Below are 24508 nucleotides of genomic sequence, written 5' to 3'. Positions count from 1 at the left end.
GAAAAACAAAAACCTTCTCTGAGGAGTCCTATTTTGGTTTCAGGGAAGATAGTATGTATCCCCAAATCCTTGGCCTTTTAAGTGGGATGGCCGGGCACGAAACTGCAGCTAGTTGTTCCCTCCCCACCTCTTTACCGCGCCCTGAATCCCCGGAATGAACAAGACTTGTGGCTCTAAAGCAGCAGGTGTAATGGGAAGAGCTCTGGGCACCTGATTACACTCAGTTCTGGCCGAGTTGACTTCCTTTCTTTTGGCCTCAGTTTCCCAATTTGTAAAATGAAGGTGATTAAATTCAGTTACTGTCAGAGCAGTTTATTTCACTGCTAGAGTAATCATGAAATTCTTGAAAAGTTTCTGAATTTGTACTGTCCATGTCTTTTTTTTTTGTCTTAGAAATAATTTTGACTGAAGATAGAAATAATTTTGACTGAAGATATATCAGTAGAAGCGGGAGCACATTGTCCAGTTGTCCTGACAAGAAGGAAATTCCTTCAGTAGTGAATGAGTCTACTCAGGCGGCCATAACAAAGTACCTACAGGTAGGTGGCTTAAACAACAGACATTGGTTTTCCCACAGTTCTGGAGGCTAGATGTCCAAGATGAAGTTGCCAGCAACTTCAGTTTCTAGGAGAGGTCTCTTTTAGGCTTATAGACAGTCACCTTCACATGGCCTTTGCTCCGTATATGCACAGGAAAGAGAGAGAGATCCAATGTCTCTTCCTCTTCTTATAAGGACTCCAATCTCACTGGCTTAAGGCCCCACCTTCATGAATTCATTTAACCTCAACTACCTCCCTAGGTAATTGAGGCTCTATTTCCAAATATAGTCACATTGGGGGTTGAGGCTTCAACGTATAAGTTCAGGGAGGGAAGAATACAATCCAGACAATCTATCACAAGTAATAACACGAAGAGCAATGTTCTACTATCATTTCTGTGTAATTGTGGTGACATAATCCATAAGCTCCATATGCCATATGTTAAAGACTCAAACAACTTCCTCATTTTTGACCTAAGTTATTCAAATTGTATAGCTTAGCTGACAATAAGACTGGATAATTGCTCCATACTCTTTCATTTTCCTCATTGAACTGCCTGAGAAAGAAGACCAGCTGCCTTTCAAAGGGTACACATTTAGTTTCACACTTAACTATTCAGTATCTATTTTTTTCCGAATAGAAGTCTACTACAAACACCATTGTAGTTCGTAACAACAATAAAAACACACCTTTGTCTTTCTACTACAGGCATTTAATCAATTTTTTTTTTCAACAAGCCCAGAGAGAAAGAAATCTAAACTTCACTGAGTTGCTTACTCTGTGTTCGGCATAATACTGCTCGTTGCATAATTTGCTCGTTAAATCCTTACAACAGCCCTAAGGACTATTATTATATCCACTTACAGAGAAGGAAATGAAAAGTAACCTGCCCACTGTTATATTCATAGTTAGTAATGAAGCCTGACCTTCAATCCTGATCTGCTTAGTTCCAAAGCCCATTCTCAACAATATTATCTTGGGTAAAGCTGAATATATATGATCTCAAGTAGATTAAGAATCCTCTCTATTGTTAAAAAGCATGAGACAGAACTATGCACAGATATGGAATGATCTTCAGGATATATTGTGGGGATTTTGAATTGATAGTTGCATATGGTATAAAATTAAAAGGTAATAGAAGTATAATACTGACTAGTAAGTCTTGATTCCATCTTGTCGCTTTAGGTCTCCATTTTCCTTCCCAGTGGCAACTGCTGTTACCCATCTCCTTGTATTTCCTTCTAGAAACATTCAATGAATTTACAAGCAGGAGACAGACACACATACACATATTTCGAAAACACAACTGGTGGCATTTTATAAGCAGCGTTCTGTACTTTTTTCCCCAGTAAACAATATAGTCTCTCTGAGGAAGGAAACTGAGAAATTAAAGGGTCTAGAGTGAGAAGGATACTCACTTCTCGCTATACACTCTCTGAATTATTTTTTAACCATGTGCATGTGTTAATTTTTTTCAATTATAAAGTACACAGTAAGAAAACTTCTGCATATTCTTAATCTTTGGAAGAAGATCTTTAAAACACGTGGTGAAATTTGAAAAACACCAAGTTGTTGTCCTTTTATTCATTTTAATTTTGTGGTACTGTTAGCTTTCTTCTTGAGGAGCGTGATTTTCAGCAACATTTACTTTCTGAATTAAGCTTTGGTCTGTGATGCTACTGAAACTCACTAATAAAAGGAAATGCTATTGTTATATGTGAAATACAGAGTCCAAGTTTTGGGATAAAGCCTGGCCACCCTCTGGTGGTCTTAGTTTGAATAAAAATAGCTTTCAACCAAAATAACTTGTCTTTATAGCAAGTCTTGAAATAATAATATTAAGAGATTAAAAAGGATCCGAATGTGTCATACTTACTTTACAGATGAGAAAATAGACTACCAAAATGGTAAAGCAATATGCCTCAAGACATAAAGCAGAGAGTCCTGACATCCAGTCCACTGCTCTCTCCATTAAAAAAATACCTTAAAACTGGGGCACCTGGGTGGCTCAGTCGGTTAAGAGTCCAACTTGGGCTCAGTTCACAATCTTGCAGTCTGTGAGTTCAAACTCTGTGTTGGGCTCTGTGCTGACAGCTCAGAGCCTGAAGCCTGCTTTGGATTCTGTGTCTCCCTCTGTCTCTACCCCTCCACCACTGATTCTCTCTCTCTCTCTCTTTCTCTCTCTCTCTCGTTCAAAAATAAATAAAAAAACATTAAAAAGATTTTTATAAGCATCTTAATTTCCTTATAAATATTTTATTCACTAAATTTGTCCCAAAAAGGATAAGACTTATATAACCCCCCAAAAAAGGGGGGAATAAGAAAATCAATTATAATTCTTGCAAACTATATTAAATGCAAACTCCTTTCAAATTTGGAATTAAAATTTTTTTTTAATTTTTTAAATGTTTTTATTTATTTCTGAGAGAGAGAAAGAGAGAGAGAGACACAGCTTGAGCAGGGGAGGGTCGGAGAGAAAGGGAAACACAGAATCTGAAGATAGGCTCCAGGCTCTAAGCTGGCTGTCAGCACAAAGCCTGATGTGGGACTCGAGCCCACAAATCGTGAGATCATGACCTGAGCCAAAGCTGAACGATTAACCAACTGAGCCACCCAGGCACCCCAGAAGTTAAATTTTAGAGATGAGTTAGAATTTCTGGAAGAAGTCAAGCTTTAGAGTTGAGTTAGGATTTCTGTAAGAAATCAAACTTAATGGAGAATTTGAGAGAGGACACAGAGTTGGCTTGTGGGATAAGAAGGTAAAGATTTTTCCTGCGTAGGGGGCAGCATTAAAGAACACCCAGAAATGTCAGTGGGTGTAGGGAACAAAAGAATCTTTCAGAAGAAATCTGTAGGCAATGCATGTTAGTGAGTTGGGAAAGGGGAGATTTCTTTTTTTTTTATCTTCTTGAAAGTTTTCTCTTTGAAGGATAGTAGAGAATAAAACTAAATTCTAAAACTTTTCAACTTACTTAAGAACATTAATTGCTCTTCAGGTTTGTTTTTAATGCAGCAGACTTTTTAAAAATTAAGACCATTTTTTAAGAGTAGTTTTAGGTTTGCAGAGAAATTGAGAGGAAGGTATAAAGAGATCCCACACCTACCCTGTCCCCACACATGCACAGACCCCCCCCCCCATTATCATCTGTCCCCACAAGAGCGGTACATTTGTTACAACTGATAGACCCACACTGACACATCATAATCATCCAAAGTTCATAGCTTACATTAGGATTCATTCTTGGTGTTGTACATTCTACGGGTTTAGACAAACGTATAAATGACATGTAACAAGGGCGCCTGGGTGGCTCAGTAGGTTAAGCGTCCGACTTGGGCTCAGGTCATGATCTCACGTTTCGTGGGTTCCAGCCCCGCGTCAGACTCTTTGCTGACAGCTCAGAGCCTGGAGCCTGTTTCAGAGTCTGTGTCTCCCTCTCTCTCTGACCCTCCCCTGCTCATGCTGTCTCTCTCTCAGAAATAAATAAAACATTAAAAAAATTTTGTTAAATGACATGTAACCATTTTTATGGTATCATACAGAATATTTTCACTGCCCTAAAAATCCTTTGTGCTCTATGTATTCATCTCTCCCAACCCCCACCATCCCCACCACCAATCACCAGGCAACCACCAGTCTTTTTACAGTCTCCATAATTTTGCCTTTTCCAGAATGTCATATAGTTGAAATCATACAGTATGTAGCCTTTTCAGATTGCTTCTGTCACTTGGTAATACACATTTAGGTTTCTTCCTTGTGTTTTCGTGGCTTGATAGCTCATTTCTTTTTAGTGCTGAATTATATTCCATTGTGTGGATATACCACAGTTTATCCATTCACCTTCTGAAAGACAACTTGCTTCCAAGTTCCGGCAGTTATGAATAAAGCTGCTATAAACATCCATATGCAGGTTTTTGTGTGGACATAAGTTTTCAACTCCATGGGTAAATACCAGGAAGCAAGATGGTTGGATCATATGGTGAGTGTATGTTTGGTTTTATAAGGAATCACCAACTGTCTTCCAAAGTGTCTCCACCAGTTGCTATCCCATCCGTGATAAATTAAGATTTCCTGTTGTTCCATATTCTCACCAGCATTTGGTGGGGTAGGTGTTCCAGATTTTGGCCATTTTAATAGGTGTGTGATGATACAGCAATTCTCCTAAACAATTTTCTCGGTCCTGTGGTTTCTAGATCCCTCAACTGTTCTGCTTGTCCTTCGTAGAAACCTCTATTTGTGAGGAAACTGAGGCTCAAAGAGATAAATTATTTGCTGAAAGTCATATAGTCAACAACATTAGAGCTGAAATTTCTATTCATCATTATTTACAATTAATTGACTCCTAGTGACTTCTTTTTTTTACTGTGAATAATACTGTATTACAAACTATAATAAAGGAAAAGAAAGGAAAGGAAAGGAAAGGAAAGGAAAGGAAAGGAAAGGAAAGGAAAGGAAAGGAAAGGAAAGAAAAGAAAAGAAAATTCAAACAACACAATAGTAAGTGCAAAGTCCCTGAGGCTGGAGACTGGTGTTTGAGGAATAACAAAGCAAAGAAACAAACAAAAGAAAATTAAAAAATACTGGACTAGACAACATCAAGGATCTCAGGGACTCTGAGAAAAAAGCCAGACAACTTCTAAGATTTCATTTTTCAGATGAAAGCGTTCCTGCCTTTCTAAGAGGATTGAACAGGTTTGAAGGAAACCAGTATTGTTTTTATTTTGTAGTCAATGAAAATGAAATGATAGCTTTTGAAGAATATGCTGTCTTTCAGAGCTAAGAAATCCAAGGCATACAATTAGCATACTAGATTTTTAATGTCTGAAGCTCAGATTTAAGATGAACATACACATTCCCTATATACTTGGCAACTTGTTTCTCTAGCTAAACTTTTCTTTCTTAAGAATATATAAACAACACGGGGTGCTTGGGTGATTCAGTCGGTTAAGCATTGGATTCTTGATTTTGGCTCAGGTCATGATCTCACAGTTGAGAGTTTGAGCCCTGCATAGGGGTCTGTGCTACCAATACGGAGCCTACTGGGGATTCTCTCTCTCCCTGTCTCTCTGCCCCCCACCCCCCGCTTGTGCATACTGGCTCTCTCTCTTAAAATAAATAAACATTAAAAAATGAATATATAAACAACATATATAGTTCGCAGAAATAGCTTGGTGCTCTATTGTGTATTTATTCAAAAGTGAAATATATGTAGTGATGAGAGGTTTGTGCTTATTGTAAATGGTAAGGTTTATGAATCGCTGTGTAAACCTTACGAAGAATCCTAGAAATGAGTGATCCTGCTTTGACTGATTTCTCTCTCGGGTCATTTCTAGGTCATTGTAATCAGAGTCTTTACGCTGCTTAGTCATGATGGGAATTATAGTTGGCCTGGATTTCCCCGTTGACTTTTCTGCTTGATGACCTCTGAAATATAAAGTGTGAGTTCTGTTTCATTCTAGACTTAAGTAGTAGGAAACTTCTGCTTTTCTTCCCAAACATACTCCCTCAAACATATACAAGTCAGAAGTCCCAGTAGAATCACACAACAGAGGTTTCTGGAATATGATTCACTGATAAGGACTCTGTGGGCACCAGGATAGGAATTTTTCACAGGCCCCCAGGTACCACTTAACAAATTAGAGCCATTTCCTACTAATTCAAACTAATTGGACAAGAACAATCTGAATTAGTAAAATCTTTAATCATATACTTAAGAAAACCTTTCATTATAATAATTTTAAACTTATACAGATATTACAAGAATAATACACAAAATTCACATATATCTTTAACCCAGATTCCCAAATCCTTTACATTTTATATTTGTTTTATCAATTTATTTGTCCATATTCCTTACTTTTTTTCTGAACCATTTGAAGGGCCATCCTCTTATAATTCCCTTTACCTTATATTACTTCCTATGTATTAAGAATAAGGGCATTTTCTATTTTTTTTTAAAAAATGTTACTGTTTCTTTATTTTTGAGGGAGTGAGAGAGAGAGAGAGACAGAGCATGAGCAAGGGAGGGAGGGCAGAGAGAGAGAGGGAGACACAGAATCGGAAACAGGCTCCATCGCTCATAGTGCAGAGCCCGATGCAGGGCTATATATAACTCAACAAACCTCGAGATCACGACCTGAGCCAAAGTCAGAGGCTTAACTGACTGAGCCACCCAGATGCCCCAAGGGCATTGTCTTAAATAACCACAACATAGTCATCAAATCTGAGACACTTAGGGCGCCTGGGTGGCTCAGTCGGTTAAGCATCCGACTTCGGCTCAGGTCAGGATCTCACAGTCCGTGGGTTCGAGACCGCAGCGGGCTCTGTGCTGACAGCTAGCTCAGAGCCTGGAGCCTGCTTCAGATTCTGTGTCTCCTTCGCTCTTTGCCCCTCCCCTGCTTGCTTTCTGTCTGTCTCTGAAAATAAAATAAAGACATAAGAAAAATTAAAAAGAAATTTGAGACACTTAAATTGATGCAATAATTTTATCTAATCAACCATTCATATGTTTTCAATGATCCCAATAATGTGTGTATGACTGCCAGCAACTCTATGCCTTGCAATTCGTCTTGGGTTTGGTAAACTCCTGTTGCAGAATCTTAAAGATCAACCCATTTAAAAGCCATAAGCCTTTTTAATTTTTTTTCCTTCATGTGCCCCAGAAATTTTATGATCTCATAAGCAATTAGAAGTTGATATCAACACCAGAGAACAAGCATAAGCACTTTGCATCCGTATAATTTCCGGCTAAAAACAAACAAAGTTAGAAATATAAATGTGCAGTTCCAGTTTGGCTTTTGAAATACTTAGAATTCTTCATCTCACCCTGTTATCATCTATAAGGCCTCCTAGCTAGAAATGATTGATGGAGTCGAAATCTCTCGTTTTACAAAACCCTAGGGAAAGTACAGTGTTCTTTGTTGTGTGACCTACTTACATTTAAGAAATTAATATTCCAAGTAATCAATTAAAAACCCACAAGGAATACATTTCTAGTCCTGGAATTTCAGGCAGTTCTTAACAGACAAAAAATCAAACCAGTGGTTGATGGGGGACAGGGATAGGGATGAGTGTGACTAGGAAGGAGCACAGAATTTTTCTGGAAGGATCGATATGTTTTCTGTATGTTGATAGGGGTATCAGTTCCACAGATAAATGCACTTGTCAAAATGGATTGAACCACATACTTAAGGTCTGCTATGAATAGGCCATTAGTAATGTGGTGGTGAGGTGTGGAGACAGGGGAAGCATTCTGTATTCCTATGATTAGGTCTCAATCTTAGTGAGCCTAGTGTGAACTTGTGTGTGACCTTCCCCAGTGTTCCTCGGTATTTTTCTCCCTTGAGGAGGACAGGATGTCTAGAATGGGCTGGAATTAGCTACTTCCCTTCCTTCAGGACACTTAGGCTCTGGTTAACTAGTTTTCTCTGAGGTCAGGCCATATGAAGAACAGAGTGATCTTGCATGTTTCGAAAATGGTTCCTTTACCCTCTACCTGTCAGAAGCACGAGATGATTTTTCCCTGATATGTAATGTGAGAACCCAGTTGGCCTCATGGAGATAACGCTCACAATATTCTGGGTCCCTCTCTATGACTCGGTCCCCCTGGGGTTTTTAACTCTCAGATTTCACCACACGGTGCCTCCGATAATTTATGAGTCCCAATTCACGAATTCCTACCTAGGCGCTGGTTCCTGTGGGAGTCTCCACCACTAAGGCTTGGCTCTGATAAGCCCTGTCTCCCTGTATTCATCTGTCTGTCTCTCCAGTCTGGAGGGCAGAGGTTTGCTATGTGTGTTTCCCCTCTCTTAAAGGTCCAAGAAGAATAGTTAATTTTCAGCTTTTTAGGACAGAGTAGTAACTTCTAAGCTCCTTACACGTAAAAACAGAAACCAGAAGTTCAGGATTTTTTAAAAATGTTTATTCATATTGAGAGAGAGACAGAGCAAGAGAGAGTGTCCAAGTGAACACATGGGAGAGGGGCAGAGAGAGAAAGGGAGAGAGAGAATCCCAAGCAGGCTCCACGCTCAGCGTTCATTCCAATATGGGGCTTGATCTCACAACCCTGACTGAGATCACAACCTGAGCCGAAATGAAGAGTCCAATGCTCAACTTCCTGAGCCACCGAGGCCACGCCCATGTTCCTTTTTTAATGTTTATTTATTTTTGAGAGAGAAAAAGAGTGCAAGCAGAGGAGGGTCAAGGAGAGAGGGAGACACAGAATCCAAAGCAGACTCCAGGCTCTGAGCTGTCATCACAGAGCTCCACGTGGGGCTTGAACTCATGAACCAAACTCTGAGATCATGACCTCACCCGCTGTCAGACACTTAACTGACTGGGCCACCCAGGCGCCCCTTATAATGCTCTGAAAATTTACCCAGAAACGTTTTTGATACAGAAGATCTTTTAGAATAAAAATTTGGTCATTTAATTTATCACACTGGAAAACTCTGATGGTTCCCCATTGTTTAAATTACAGTAGAAATCCAATTCCACTGGTATGGCACCTGAGACTCTTCATGATCCAACCCCATAGGACACTCTAGTCCCTCCTCTAGTCCTCACCATTCCCTTGTATCTGGTCAGGCTGAGTCCTGACAGCTACAACCTCCTACGGATCATGCTTTTTCTTGTCTCTTGGGTCGCTCATGTTATTCCTGACCCTACAATGACCTCCACCTCTTTTGCTATTTAAATAAAACCTCATCATTTACACACCACAAACATTACCTTCTTTCTGAAGCTTTCCTTCCATTCTTCCAATCCTCCAGCACTGACAACTTCCTTTTTAAAATACCTGTATTTATTTCAAATAGCACCTGCAGTATTTTGATTAGACTTAGTTGTTGACAAGTTTATTACACTAATCTTTTGAGGGCATGGACTACATCTCATTGCTTTTGAAATCCACGTGCCTAAAATTGTACTTGCACAGTTAAGCTGACCATATGACAAGGTTTGTGCTGGTTTACCTGGCTTCGTTATTAACTGCAGTCTCTTTCACTCTCAATAGTAATATTTTACAAATAAATTATATACATTTACCTTCTGCATAGTGCATGCTTGGTAAAGTTTTAAATGAATGGATGAGATTTAATTTGTCTTAATTAGCCCCACATCTGAACACTAGTGTATGCAATAGACTGCGAATATACAATATACACAGTGAGAATTTTTTAAAAGTTAATTGCTTATGATGTCTTTTTTCCTTAAGCTTCACCCCTACCTGATTTAATTGCTTCAAGTTACCTTAGGCAACACAGCACTCAATTGCCTTTTTGCCTCGCTGCTTGGTTTGAGTCGTTGCAACTTGTCTCATTTTATAATCATCAAAAGTACTTCCTGATGCCAGTCTTCCAAAAGCACAAAGAATTTATACCCCCCCCCCCAAAAAAAAAAACCCGCGGGGAAGGCGGGTATGCAAAAACAAAAGTTGTCACCTAACCCTAGAATTACTGCCTTGTTATATCTAATTCAGGATAGGTGGCGCAAATCACTTTGTTTTGCCCAAAAGAAAGATGGACTCCGTCGGAGTCAGAACCCTTTCCTTTCCGGACCAATCAAAACCTAGCATTCAGGGCACCAGGACTCCTCACTTCCGCCTCGTCTTCTAATTTGGCGAGGCGGGACCGTGCGCCTCNATCCTGCGGTGGGAAAGCACTTCCGACAGTAGACAGTGCCACAGATGTACACCAGGGGGAGCCGAGGAGCGCGCGAGTTCTGGCTTCCTCCTTTGTCCCGCGTGGGGAGTGGGTCTGCAGAGAGTCTATGATCGTTTTCGGTCACGTCGCGGTAGCATATGGGAGGCCCCTGCTGGCCCGTATCCTTATTCCTTCGCGCACCTCCTCCACCTCCACCTGACCCCCGCACCCCAACCCCTAGGCACACAGCATCTGCTGATAGCGGGCTCAGCGGGTGTGACCCCTCAGGCCAGTCCGATGGGACTGACAGCACTTGTAAGGGGACCGTCTGCTAATGGGTCCACCTTCCTCACAGTCTGCTTTGGGGCTGTGGGTCGTAAGAAGGACGGCCTTGAGCGGACGCTTGGAGACTCCCCACAATTGCCATCATGAAATTGATCAAGTTCTGCCCCTACCTTCTGCTGTCTCAGGAGGAATACACATGTTTGCAAGTAGTTGTTGGAGGTTCAAGTTCTCTCTCTTTTTTAACGTTTATTTTCGCGAGAGAGAGCACACCTGAACAGGGGAGGGGCAGAGAGAGAGAGGGAGACTGAGGATCCGAAGCCAGTTCTGTGCTGTCAGTGCAGAGCCCCATGTGGGGCACAAAACGGGAGATCATGATCTGAGCTAAGTGGGACGCTTAACCAACTGAGTCACCCAGGCACCCCAACCTCACTGTCTCTCTTCAAGAACTAGACTGGAAAGCGGGGTTCCATTCTTAAACTTTGTTCTTTTAATTTATAGCTTATCTGTTATTTATGCACAGAAGCTCTGTGAAAGAATTCATTGCCTAATGTCAGCTTTTGATCGTGTTTGTTTGGCCCTACAGCTGAAAAAAATTATGTGATTTCTAAAACTCAGAAGGTGAGAAATAGTATGTTTTCACCACTTGGCTTTTAATTGCTTGCATTGGTATGATACCCATCAGTTAGGTTGAAACTCACGAGTTTGATATTTTAAATTAAATCCTATGTAAAAACTTACAAGGAGTTGGTATTTTGTTTTAATCAGTTCTGTTTAAATTGAGTGTTTTTCCTCCCCCAGTCTATATAACGAACACATCTTTCAAAATACACTTGTCCCTTAGTAAAATAATTCATTTTGGAAAGATAACTGTCCTACTCAGCACTTTACCACCTAGTATGTGGTAAATTCCACCAGGCATTTTGTTTTAAAATCCCATGCTGAATGTATTTCAGGTTTATTGGCAAGTCAGTGTGATGTAGAAGGCGCAGAGCATCTGGAGTCTGTAAGCCAGAGGTTTCTTACCTGGAAATAGAGATGAAGCCACCTGTTAGGGAGGTTTATGTGTCTGGCACCCCGACTGGCCAGAGAATATGAATTCAAATATCTCTCCCCTCTGTTAGGGCTGTGTCTGGATCCCAAGCATAGGTGAGGTAAGTTTAATATTTCATGGTTGAGATGCAATATAGAAAAGACAGAAATGGAGAGCACAGTCCTGGTCATTTTGTATACATGGTCTCAATAACTTTAGGGAGAAATTTGTGATAGTAAAATGAGGTACTCAGTCCTCAACAACCTCCTCCCCCCTCCTTGAACTTAGCTGTTCCTCTGGCAAGTTCAAAAGCATGACTTTGATTTTTTTTTTTCCCCTCCTTAGGCTGTGGAACCCTTCTAATCTTGGATCAAAATGAATCTGGGCTTAGACTTTTTAGAAGGTAAGGTGGCTCTAATGATTAAACTTACATGCATTATTCCCTTTTGCTATTAAAGGCTTAATATAATTAGATTTTGAATCGTTTTGATCAGTAAAATATTTTTTCATTTTTAAGTTTGCGGTAGAAAAGAAACTTCAGCATTTGCCTATATAGACCTTATTTTTGCCAGCAAGCTGTGATTATGTCATTTTTCTTCTAAAGCGCTTGTCCCTTACTCCATTTATTAAGAAGAAAACTTAAAGCATAAAAAAAGTAAACTAGTTAGTAACTGTGTGATATAGTTTGGTTTCACCCATTCAGGAGCTAATTATCCATTTTGTGAGTTATCTAGCATTGCTTTCCATTTCTTGTTTCTGTGACTGTTTTGACTGTTGGACTCATTAACCCCCCCATCTGGGTCGGTCAATGTCAGAGAAAGGAAAGGAAATTCTGTCATGAGATAATGGCCTGCTCACAGGGGAAAGTTTTATGAGGGAAGTTGGAATTATTGGTCTAAATTAGTATTGTGAAGTACTTGCTGTGCCCTCCTATGAATCACAAAAAACCCCGCAAAATAGTGAGCACTCAGGTATGGCGGTGTGCCCTCATCAATAGTGCCGAATTTCTAGATGGGAGAGCGAATTTTAATCTAGCTTCACAGTTCTCTGGCTTTATGAACTGGGATGTTCCTTTCACGTCTCTGAACTCGTTTCTGCGTCTGACAAGTTCTTGCTCTATTTCTCTTCCATAGTTGTGAAGACCGTGTGAGACAATGGGTATTAAAGTATGTGATAAACTTGAAGAAAAACTGTAAAATTATGGTTGCTAGTTTATGTTCAGTGGCCTGTGCAACTAGACTTTTTATTTTACGTTTCCTGGTGTAGCTTTGACTGGAACGATGGTTTGTTTGACGTGACCTGGAGTGAGAACAATGAGCACGTCCTGGTCACCTGCAGTGGCGATGGGTCGCTGCAGCTCTGGGACACTGCCACAGCCACGGGGCCACTACAGGTCTACAAGGAGCACACTCAGGAGGTAGGTAGGCGGTCGTTCTGGGCTGATGGGTTTTGATTTAAATGGAATCCATTTGGGGATGGCAACAGGGGGGACAAGAAATTTAAGCTTTAGTATTTCTTGCATATGTTAGATGTCATTTGTTATTTGATTATTCAGACATTAAGTACATCTTGGCCTAAGGAGCTAAGAAAGAAGTAAAGGTCAAGCTTCTCATTAGTCAGTAAAACGCCTCCAGTAGTAGGTTTGCTGTGGCGCCATTTCCTCCGGAGAGACCCCATCTCTTTCTTCCTGGCTGTAGGGTATGTGTGCCCTACACTGCCTTAAGGCGGAAGTAGGCAGGCTTTTCACAAAGGCATCACAAGATTGCCTTTAGGGCTGTAGGAAGGTTCCTAAGATTTTCAGAACATATTGGAGCAAGAGCATCAAGTACAGATTATGAGACAGGGCTTACTGAAGAAATTTTAAATCTAAGTCGGTTCATATGTCTAGGTTCTGTGTATATGCATATGGGTAGCATAGGAAATAGTTGGGTTTTCGTATCCTTTGGATAAAGATCTAGTAGTGCAGTTGGTGGATCTTAGGGTAGTTCTATTTTTAATTTTTTGAGGAACCTCCATCCTGTTTTCCAGAGTGGCTGCACCAGTTTGCATTCCCACCGACAGTGCAAAAAAGGTTCCCCTTTCTCTGCATCCTCACCAGCATCTGTCACTTCCTGAGTTGTTAATTGTAGCCATTCTGACAGGTGTGAGGTGATGAATCACTGGGTTCTGATCCTGAAACCAGTTCTACAATGTATGTTAACTAACTTGAATGTAAATAAATAAATTAATTAAAAATAAATAAAAGAAAGAAAATAGTTTGATTTTCAGTCATATGAAAATACACATATATGCTTAATGAATGTGATGGAAAAGACATTCCCTTGTGGTGTTTTGCCTAAAATATTTCAAAATTTTCCTCGAGATAGCAGTAGATCTCGGGCGCCTGGGTGGCTCTGTCGGTTAAGTGTCTGACTTCAGCTCAGGTCATGATCTCACGGTTCGTGGGTTCGAGCCCCACATCGGGCTCGGTGCTGACAGCTAGCTCAGAGCCTGGAGCCTGCTTCGGATTCCGTGTCTCCCTCTCTCTCTTCTCCTCCCCTGCTCATGCTCTGTCTCTCTCTTTCAAAAATAAACATTACAAAAAAAAAAAAAAAAGATAGCAGTAGATCTTTCAAATGAAAACTTGCACATTTACTTTCAGATTTGTGTCTACCACTGTATCTGGTCCATAGAAGGCCTGCAATGAATGCTAATTAGATGCAAGAATATTAGTCTTTTGTGATAAAAAGATTAGTTGTGTGAAGATTCCATAAATCATTTTATAGCTAGACCTACTGAAAAATCAATATTTCAAAGATTGTGGCTGAAAATAATAGAAAATTTTAGTTCGTCCATTGTATTGTGAAGCCTCTTTGAATAATTGTAGTTATAAATGATCATGTTTTCATAGAATCACTGATGACATCTTTGGTAATGGAGGAGCTTTAGTTTCAGGATGTTCAGTACAAGAATCCCCACAGGGTGGCAAGTCCAAAATTTGGACATTTTTGTGGTACCTTCACGATTTTTTATTTTTTAATACCACTTATAATTAACTTAGATTTTTTTTCTTTAATATTTTTTCTCTCAAAAGGTTTTATCTTTTTCTTAAATCTTTAGTTGTCTGTATTATTTATCTCCTACATTCTAGGGATCTAACCAACCGGGTCATAAAATAATATATCTAGTTATGTTAAATGGTATATATTGATTTAGTATATTTTTAAATGACTCTTACATTGTTATTTTACTTATCCTAAAACTTGTATCCTAAGTTATATTTAGGAAGCCATGAGATTGATGGCTAACAGTTTGTGCATTTATTAGTTTTCAGTGTATGTTAAAATAAATCTGTAATGAATAAAATAAAATATATGTACCCATTAAAATCATCTCTTGTACAACCAGTCGTATGTGTACTACTTTCTGGGAAAATACTTTTGTAGAACGTTTCTGATGATGGTCACTCAGCTTTTATTCCATCTCAGTGAAAGTGGATTTCACTGTCTCATGAGATAACTTATTTGACTTTTAGACTTCTCTAATAGTTAGAATATTGCTGTCTTAAGCCCAAATATACCTTCTATCAACCAATTGTTGTTTCTAATGCCTTTCTCTGAAGTGATGAGACTCAGTCCCCATTTTCCAGGAGGACTCTTGAAAATAATCACCATGACCCCTCTTCTGGTCTTTGCACTTCCGGACTATGCATCTGTAATTCCTTCAGCCTGTCTTCAGATTACATAATCTCTGTATCTTTTACCCTCCCGGTAAATTCCTTTGCATATTCCTCTTTTTCATCATTACTTTTGGTGTTGCATATATTATTTATTCCAGAAATGTGATAATCAGTGCTGAGCTTTATAAGACCTTGCCACCATGATCTCAAGCCTCTGGTTCTAATGACATTACCTGACACAGCTGGCTGTACATTTTCCTCAGCCATATCATAGTGTTGGATTACTTGAGTCCAGTTGTAAACCACCTCAATCTCTGTTACTTGAATTGCTAATAAACCAGGTTTATATCATTCTATAATTATGTAACTGGGTTTTTTGAGCTGAAGACATCTTTGTGAGTGTTCTCTTTCAGACTGTTATTCTAGATTGTCCTTCCTTAATTTCCTTCCAAATGCAATTTTTGATAGCACTTGTATCAGTTAAAATGCCCTGGTTGTGAGTGTAATAGAAAATACAACTAAAAGTAGATTCAATAACCAGAGTTTATTATCTCACCTAACTAAGTATATGGAAGTGGAATGGGTCCTGGCTTCGTTATTCAGGGCTTGACAGTGCCATCAAATACCCAAGTTCTCCTTGCCTTTTCACTCTGTTATCCTCAGTGGGTATTCTTTTCTTCTTGTACTGTTTATAGTTCCAAATATCATCTTACCACCTTTCAAGGTCAAAGGGCAAAGAAAAAAGTGAATGTCCCTGGCTTGCAACTTCTTTTGGGGAAAAGCTTCCTCAGAGCTCCAGGGCAGACACCTCTTCATATGTCCATAGCTAGAGGAACATCATATGCCCAGTTCTAATTATGTTGCTTATGAGGGAAGGAAGCCACCAGTCCTGCCTTCATCTCAATAAAATTCAGCCCTTAGATGTGGAAAGGACAGAGCTTCCCCCCCGAAGGATAAAATTAGGGTTCTGTGAGCAAAGTAGAAAGGGGGATTGGCTCTTAGAGAGCCAACCATCACTATCTGCTACAACATACTTCTTGTCTTTCTCACAGTCATTAGTAAAAATCAAACTGTGCCAAGGAGGGTGATGTATAGAGAAGCATAGGGTTCTCATAAAGGCCATCCTATGTGAGATTGTTCAGAGAAAGAATTTATGGTGATCAACTTAAAACTCAGTACTATAATACCAAATATTTGGCATTTTTCATTGAAGAGAAGTACAGCATATATTCAAAGCATGTCTCTTATACCAAATATTCAGAAACACTTTAAAGGACTTAAGGTCAAACAAGAAAGTTTGGAGGAACTAATTTATCAAATAAATTAGTATGTGAATGATCATAGCTGATTTTCTTTTTTATTCCCCACCGGCATGTTCAAGAATAACAATGTGTCCTTTCCTTCCATGGGTAATAGTATAGACTAAGGATTGAGTAAGTAGCCTGGTTTCAATCAACCTTGACTGAATTCTAGGTATGTAACTTATCAGCTCTGTGACTTTGGGCAAGTTACTTACTTCTCCTAAAACTTAGTTTCTTTATTTGCAAACTAAGAATAATAGTAGTCTGTGTCATAGGGTTGTTGTAAGTGTTTAGAACAGAGCCAGCCAGCACTAAATAAATATGAGCCATTATTATTATTTGGTCTTATGTTAGGGTTAGAAAGACACGGAACAAGTTAGGAATCCTTCACTTACCCATTTCACCACTTGATAAATGAGAAATGTCCGACACTCAATTTTCAGATAATCAGATGAGGATGTGCTGAAGTGAAAAGGAGGAATCCAACACCTAATAATTTTAGGCCCAAGAAATGAAGGACTTGGTGAAATGAAAAGAAGGAAAAACATGGACATTAACTGTGTGCATTGCTTCTAAACTTAGCATCAAAACAAGGATTCAGTTCTTCTCTCCATTGTTTAACAGGTGTTTGCCGAGGCCATTATGTCTTTTGACTTTGGTTTAACCTGCTGCTGACTATATAATAGGGGTGGAAGAACAAAAAAATGTAAAAAGATCCAGCAAGGAGAATAGAGAGCAACTGAGAATATTGTTTCTCTGCTTCACAACGTACAGCATGGTGCTGTTAACATTGGGTTAGGAGTGACTTTCAAGGCAACGTAGACTCAATTGAATGTTTACATCAACATCTAGTTCCCAGTGTGCTCGTTACACTTTTTAAAAAATAGTTAACGTTTGTCTTCATTGTCAAATAATAAGCTTATCAATTTGCTGAATTTTTTGTAGAGAAAGATATGACCCACTTAAAGTTCTTGGTTATGAAAACTTATCTTTGAACTAAGTATGCAACTTCATAATTCATTGTGGAGATAATGTGTTTCGCTATACATTTTGTAGTGATGATGTACCATGTGGTTAAGACCTTGTTTACTTTAAAGAAAAAATCAGTGATTTACTCTTGTGATAATGCTAGAAGCTGAAAAGTTTATAATAATGGGTGCCCATAGAAAATATTAATGCAGAATGACAGTGTATCATGCATTTAATACCAGTTTGTTCCCTTTAGAAGTTGCACTTATGTTTAAAATTACACAGCAGACTGGCCAGCTAAATAGATCTATCTTTCTTTCCTTTTTCTTTCCCTCCCTCCATTCCTTCTTTTCTTCTGGGACACAATTGAACTTGATATACTTCCTTGTTTGGATTTAGTCATGCTCAGACATTTGTTCTGGATTAGGTTACTGCAGTAAGATTTTTATTAAAATTTAGAATAAATTTGAGGTGCCTGAGTGGCTCAGTCAGTTGAGTGCCCAACTTTGGCTCAGGTCATGATCTGATGTGTGGGTTCAAGCCCCATCTCGGGCTCTGTGCTGGCAGCTTGGAGCCTGAAGCCTGCTTCAGATTCTGTCTCCCTCTCTCTCTGCCCCACCCCTCTGCTGGTGGTCTCTTTATCTCTCAAGAATAAATCAACATTAAAAAAATAAATAAAATTAGAATAAATTTAAAACATCCCTTCCCCCTCATAGAATTGTGATTATGGCGAAAAATGATTTACAGTTATGTGTCAGTGAGTCTTGTCAGATTTTACTATGATTAGGATGTAATTCCTTCATCACTTTTCAATCCTTATGTTTGAAAGCATTCACTTTTCTTTTTCTTTCTTTTTTTTTACTTTGTTTAGTATTTTAAAGTTTTAAGTTGTATTTAAATTGGATCTGTCCATTCTGGTAGCACATGTTTTGTGCTAGGCATATGCTAGTCATTGAAGTTGCAGATACGAATTAAGACTCAAGTGCTAATCACAGGTAGTCATTCTGGGACATGCAAGCAAACTATTTAATACAATGTGATCATGTTGAAAAGAAGTGTCTAGAAGGTACAGAAGAGGAAGCAAGGACTGTCACAAAAGAGATGCCATTTGAGCCAAGTCTTGAACAGTTAGCAGGAATTCACTGGCGGCCCAAAGGGAAGAGGTCAGTTGTAGTAGAAAAGAGAGTCTGCACAGGTGCAGATCTGTGAAGGAGCATGACATGTTCAGGCAGTCACTGGTCCTTTGCTGTGACTAGAGCACAGAGTACGTGTTGGAATGGTGGGAGAGGAGGCAGGGAAGGTGGGTAAGGGCCATATCCTGATGGGCCTTTAATGCCTGGTTGGGGATTGGAATTTATGCTTTGAATATTCAGGAGAGAGATGGATTAATTGTATAGATTTGGAGCCACACATTGTAGGCAGAAAACAGGACGTACACAGATGTGTAAGTATCAACCATTTTCCACTTAGTCCAACTTTTCCAGATGCTAGGTATGACTAGACAATAATTTAGGTACTACATTTTACTATTTGAAATGAAAAATATAGAAAGTACTTGTCTTAACTCAGTGGTTTTCAAACTTTGCCACATATTAGAATCACCCAGGGACCTTTTAAAAATCATGCTCAAGTCACAATGTCCGGTTGGAGCCAAGCATCAATCAGTATTATTTACATTCCCAGATGATTCCAGTGTACAGCAATGTTTGGAAGCCACTGCTTTAACTTAATAGGCATTCAGTTCTAATGACCTTATTATGTATATTGTCNGGCTCTGAGCTGGCAGTCAGCACAGAGCCCGACGCGGGGCTCGAACCCACGAACCGCGAAATCATGACCTAAGCGAAAGTCGGACGCTTAACCGACTAAGCCACCCAGGCACCCCTATTGTCTAGTGTTTTGAGGGTTGTAGATTCAAGATGTAGATTTTAAAAAATATGTAATAAAGTGCACCATTTGACTTATCTTGTGAAGTGGTAACCTCAAAGCTTTAAAACTTTTTTTTTAAAAAAGAGAAAGTGATGTTTTAAATAGATGGAAACTGCAATGGAATATTTTTGGGTCAAGAATGACTTTCATGCACGAATACCGCTACTATATATGTAGTCTCTCTGTCATATACTCATTGTGGGTCTCAAGCACCGTGCCTGTCTCTAAAGCAGGTTGGTGAGTGAATCATACCTAGAAATTAGAACCCATATCTCCTACTTTAGATCTAGTAGGAAACTTATGTAGGAGAATGATGCAATCTTATTTGATAATTTTAAATCATGTGAAACTAGAAATTTTTTTAAGTTTAGCTATAATCGGATGTCCTATGAAGTTATCCTACGGAATTATTGGCAGAGCTGTTTAAATATATGTAGAATTTACATTTTATATAAATGTAATGTGAGAAAGGGAGGAATTTCATATATATAATATATATTTATCTGCATATATTTCAAAAAGAAACAATGGAAAGATAATCCAAAAGCTAATAAAAATGGTTACCTTTAAAGAGGGTGGGGAAGAAATCAGGGGAGGTGGGGGGCAAGGATGGACAATTTTTCCAAACATAATTTATATTACTGTTTTGACCTTGGAACAGTTGAGATATTTTACAAAATTAAAAATCACAATTTAATTAAAAAAAACTGCTAAAAATTGAAAACAAGCAGAAACACATTAATCTAGTGATGTGTCAAATTGGCATTATAACCAGGTATTGAAAATAATTATTTCAATGTGACTTTAAAAATACAGTATTGTGATTGTCCATGCCTAATGAGATGTCTGATAAACAAAAAAAATTGCAAGAAAGTTTTAAACAGCCTTCAGAGAGATAAGTATTGTTATTTTGAAACTCTCATATCATATTACAGGTTAAAGAATACTAGTTTTTATGTTATTTGAAGCCAAAAATTTTTTTATGTAAAAGTAATATGAGAATAAAGTTAGAGACATTTAATACTAAAATTGAATGAGAAATATCTGTACAGACTCATGATTTATTTTTCTCTGTTTAAAAAAGTACATATGTTATGGTTCTTTGCACTCTAAAGACCAAGAAGCATTGACAACTCAGTCTCAGTGACATCCCTGGTACCCAGATTATTGCCTCTAAATACCATTTGTCACTAAAAGGAACTGGGGATCTTTGGAGAAATAGTCAGTTCAAGGACAGACAGGAAACATACAAGATGAACCCAAGACATCTTCTTGTGTCAGAAGACTGTGAAAGGCCGCTGGGATCACATCACATGTTTAGAAGAGATAACCTGAAGAGGCTCTCATTGGCCAATGATGGACAATTTCAACATTGAAAAGAATGACAGCAATGAATTGGAACACTAGACACATACAGAGATATGCACCAATATGTATATTTCTACCCATTACATGGAGTTGTAAACATGAGAAAACAACAACTGGTCATCACTGAAGATTACTAGGACAACAGACTCATTCTGAAAATTAAGTATATATTAAGAATCAAGGCATTTATCCTGCCTTTCCTATATGAATTTTATTGTGGGGTAACTGAACGGTTGATGTGGAAAATTTCTCATAACAGAATTCTGACTATTAAATGCAGAAGGAATAGCACAATTAGGAAGTCACCATTTAGTAGCCTGTAATGAAATATTTATACATCTTTTGAACAACTTTGAGATCACTAAAAGTGGACCAATCAGCAATTATTGCAATATTAATACAATATTCATATTGTAATTAATACAATATTAATATTGCTAATTAATACAATAGGAAGCCTAAAAAAAGATTGAACTGAATTTAATCAAACCTCTAGACCTAACTTCTAACTTAAAGGAAATGGAAGGAGTAGAGGAAAATGTTAACACCAGGAGAAACAATTAGCCAAATCCAGAATGTANCAGTTTCTCTTCTTCTACTGGGTTTAGGGCATTCTTGTTGCTCTGCCTCTAGTTCTTTTCATTAACTTTATTTCTTCAACAACTGTAATGTCATGGGAAGGATGGGCGGGGAAAGCAAGATGGGAAAGGAGAACTTTCCTAGATTAGATCTAGGAGGCATAACAACTAAGTGTAAAACATGAATTTTGTTTGGTTTGTGATTCAAATAAACCAGCTATAAAAAGACATTTTTGAGACAATCAGGGAAGTAAGAATGTGGACTGAGTTTTGGATGATATTAAGGAACCGTTGTTCATCTTGTTAGGTGTGAAAATGGCCTTCTGCTTATATAAAAAAGAAACACATTCTTATCTGCTTAAGTATTCATGAGTGAAGTGGTCTGATGTTAAAATACTCCAGCAGCCAGTCAGTCAGTAACAGGACAGATGAAACAGGGTAGCAAAATGTTGATAACTATGGAAAGTATGTGATGGATACCTGGGGATTTATTATATTTTTCCTTTTATGTGCATTTTAATGTTTCTATAATGATAAATTAAAAAAAATTGTTTCACATCGAAAAAAATAGGTAGCCTTTTCTAATCGCTCAGTAATTAAAAGTCAGTGTCCCTTTCCTTTGTATTGATACAGATAAGTATGAACATTCTGGACATACTTTTTATTTGATGATTTTTAATTAAATAGACGAACTTAAAAAGGGCAACACTATACGGTAGATTAAAAGCGAGCTCTTTGGGAATTGATTTCAATAATAAAATGTGTCCTCTCAAACTGTGGTTTTCATGAGGTTCAGATTTTATAAAGCACACAAAACACTGTTCAGTGTTTGGGTTTTTTTCTTTTTGCAGTTTCTCAATTAATTTTCTTCATCACTGCCAAGAGTAATTACTTAAGATAGGCCTTTAGAGGACCCTGCTTTTAAAGGCACAACTGCATAGCTCTCTTCTTTTTTATACTTAATTTGACCATTAAGCCATGTCCATTGTTTGAGTGGGAGTGGACAGGGGAATTGGGAAGAGGGAAAGGTTGGAAGGCTAGACTGATGTGAGGTGTGCTCTTAGTTCAGATTTCTTTCTCTGTCCCTTCATTCATTCCAGAAACTTTGATTAACCCTACTGTCTGCAAGGCACTGTGCGAAGCCTAGTGGGGAAGATGAGTGAGTTGGGAATGGTCCTCGCCGTGCTGGGGTCCTTGTCCTCTCTAGGGAGGGAGCTTAAGCTGCTGGTTATCTAATTTATAATGTGATAAGTGCTGTGAATGCATGGAGTGCTACGAGAGGAGAGGATCTTGTCTGGGGAAGGGACCAGGAGGGCATCCTTCAGTCTGAAGGCAGAGTAGGATTTAACTATTCAGGTGATGGGGTGCCTGGGTGGCTCGGTCAGTGGAGCATCTGACTCGATTTTGGCTCAGGTCAGGATCTTACAGGTTAGAGAGTTCGAGTCCCACATCTGGCTCTGCTCTGGCAGCACGAAGTCTACTTGGAATTCTCTGTCTCTGTCTCTCTGTCTCTCTGTCTCTCTGTCTCTCTCTGTCCCCCTTCCCCTGCTCGCTCTATCTCTCTCTCAAAATAAACAAACAGACAGACATTATAAAACTAACTATTCAGGTGGAAAGTTCAGAGAAATAGGGTTAGCAGCAAAGGGAAGTGCCCCCTTGAAGGGGAGGGACTGAGCCTGTGTGCCTGAAACAGTTAGCATTTTGGCTGTAATGCTAAGACCAGTGGAAGGACATTGAAGAGTTTTAAAAATTTACCATGAAATATTTCATGTGTATGAGATCTATGTAAGAAGTAAACACATGTAATGAATGCTTGCTGATTCATCATGGAACTTAAGAAATAAAACATTACCTATGCTGTTGGAGCCCCTGCTTACAGATGCTATCTTCTGTCTACTTTTTTCTGATTCTATCCTTCTCCCTCCTTTTTTCTTTCCTCCCTTCTTGCCAGAAGTAACCACTAATTGTGAATTTCTATTTCTGTTTTCTTTGCTTTTTAGTTGTACTTCATATGTATGCATCCCCAAATCCTTCATTGTTTTGCATGATTTTGACCTTTGGGTAATAAGCAGCAGCATGGATAAATGTCAATGTTGAGTGAAGACGGTAAGTTGCAGGAGCCACATAGTGTGAAACTATTGAAGGGCTTTCTATGGGGGAATGACATTTGTGTTTTGATGCAGTGTGGATAACGGACTGGAGGTGAGCCAGGGTGGATGGGAAGAGCAGTGGAGGGATGCTACAGTCTAGGTGGTAGGTGGCATAGGGGTTGATGGCTGTAGCCTCTTGAGAGAAGTTATATACAAACTTGGAACTATGGTCCTTTGGGATCTTATCTCTTCTAATTATTTGACCTTTCTGTTCCTCAGACGTGACGAGCTTGTTTCCGACTTCAGGGTCTTTTCCTATTTTTCTACCAGAGCCCTTCCTCTCACACCTGCAGCGTTCTGTCTTGACTGCACTCAGGTCCCTGCTCAGAGAGGTCTTCCCTAACCACTCTATCGAGAAGTGACCTCTTAATCGCTGTCATTGTTTTCTAGTCTCCTTCCTTTGCTTTATTTTGCTCTGTAGCTTTTCTTTAAAATCACATTCCGAAACTATTTATTTATAGTTGGTCTTCCTCTGCTAAAATATATGACCCATGAGGACTGGGGCTTTATCTGTTTTGTCTAACATCGTACTCCTCTTCCCCTATGCCTTGTATAGAGCAGGTTCTTATGAAATACTTGTTGAATAGATTAGTGAGGTAACTTGAAGTTGGGATAGTGGAGTCTGCTCATCCTTTTTCGACTGTCTCCTACACATCTCTCTGGCTGTAAACTTTTTTCAGAGCCGGAGGTTAATGCCCAAACCCTGCTCCCACTAGACATTTCCACTTGACTATCTTGCTGTCACTTCAAAGTCAGTATGTCTAAAATTATGCATTATCTTCTTTCCCCCAGTCTTCCCATTTTGTTAATGCCGCCACCACTGACAGTCCCTAGGCACAAAACCTTGGTGTTATCCTGCTGTAGTTCCCTAGTCTTGATCCCTTGGGTGCTGTCTATGCCCGTGTATGACTTTGGGGGGGGAGGTTCTGATCGCTCTGATCACTGTTTTCACTTCTGCTTTCTGCTATTGACAGTTTATTGTATTTTAGTTTTAATTTTTTAATTTTTAAAAATTTTTTTATTTTTAATTTTTTTTTTTTTTTTTTTTTTTTGTTTTTTCCA

General features: G+C 38.9%; 1 protein-coding gene across 1 annotated transcript in view; it reads left to right on the top strand.

The window, feature by feature from the left end:
- Positions 1-11825: 11825 nt before the first annotated feature.
- Positions 11826-24508, top strand: part of PEX7 (peroxisomal biogenesis factor 7) — a gene marked incomplete at its 5' end in the record, with an annotated part of 78721 nt that continues 66038 nt past the window's right edge. The window contains 2 exons of the mRNA XM_077776016.1: positions 11826-11896; positions 12760-12910. Coding sequence (XP_077632142.1) covers positions 11826-11896; positions 12760-12910 — 222 coding nt within the window. The remainder of the gene's footprint in view (positions 11897-12759; positions 12911-24508) is intronic.

Source organism: Crocuta crocuta, unplaced genomic scaffold (genome assembly GCF_008692635.1).
Source record: "Crocuta crocuta isolate KB4526 unplaced genomic scaffold, BGI_CrCroc_1.0 scaffold25, whole genome shotgun sequence".
Taxonomy (NCBI): Eukaryota; Metazoa; Chordata; class Mammalia; order Carnivora; family Hyaenidae; genus Crocuta; species Crocuta crocuta.
The sequence above is the reverse complement of the archived record's forward strand: the minus strand, read 5'-3'. Positions and strand labels throughout refer to the sequence as shown.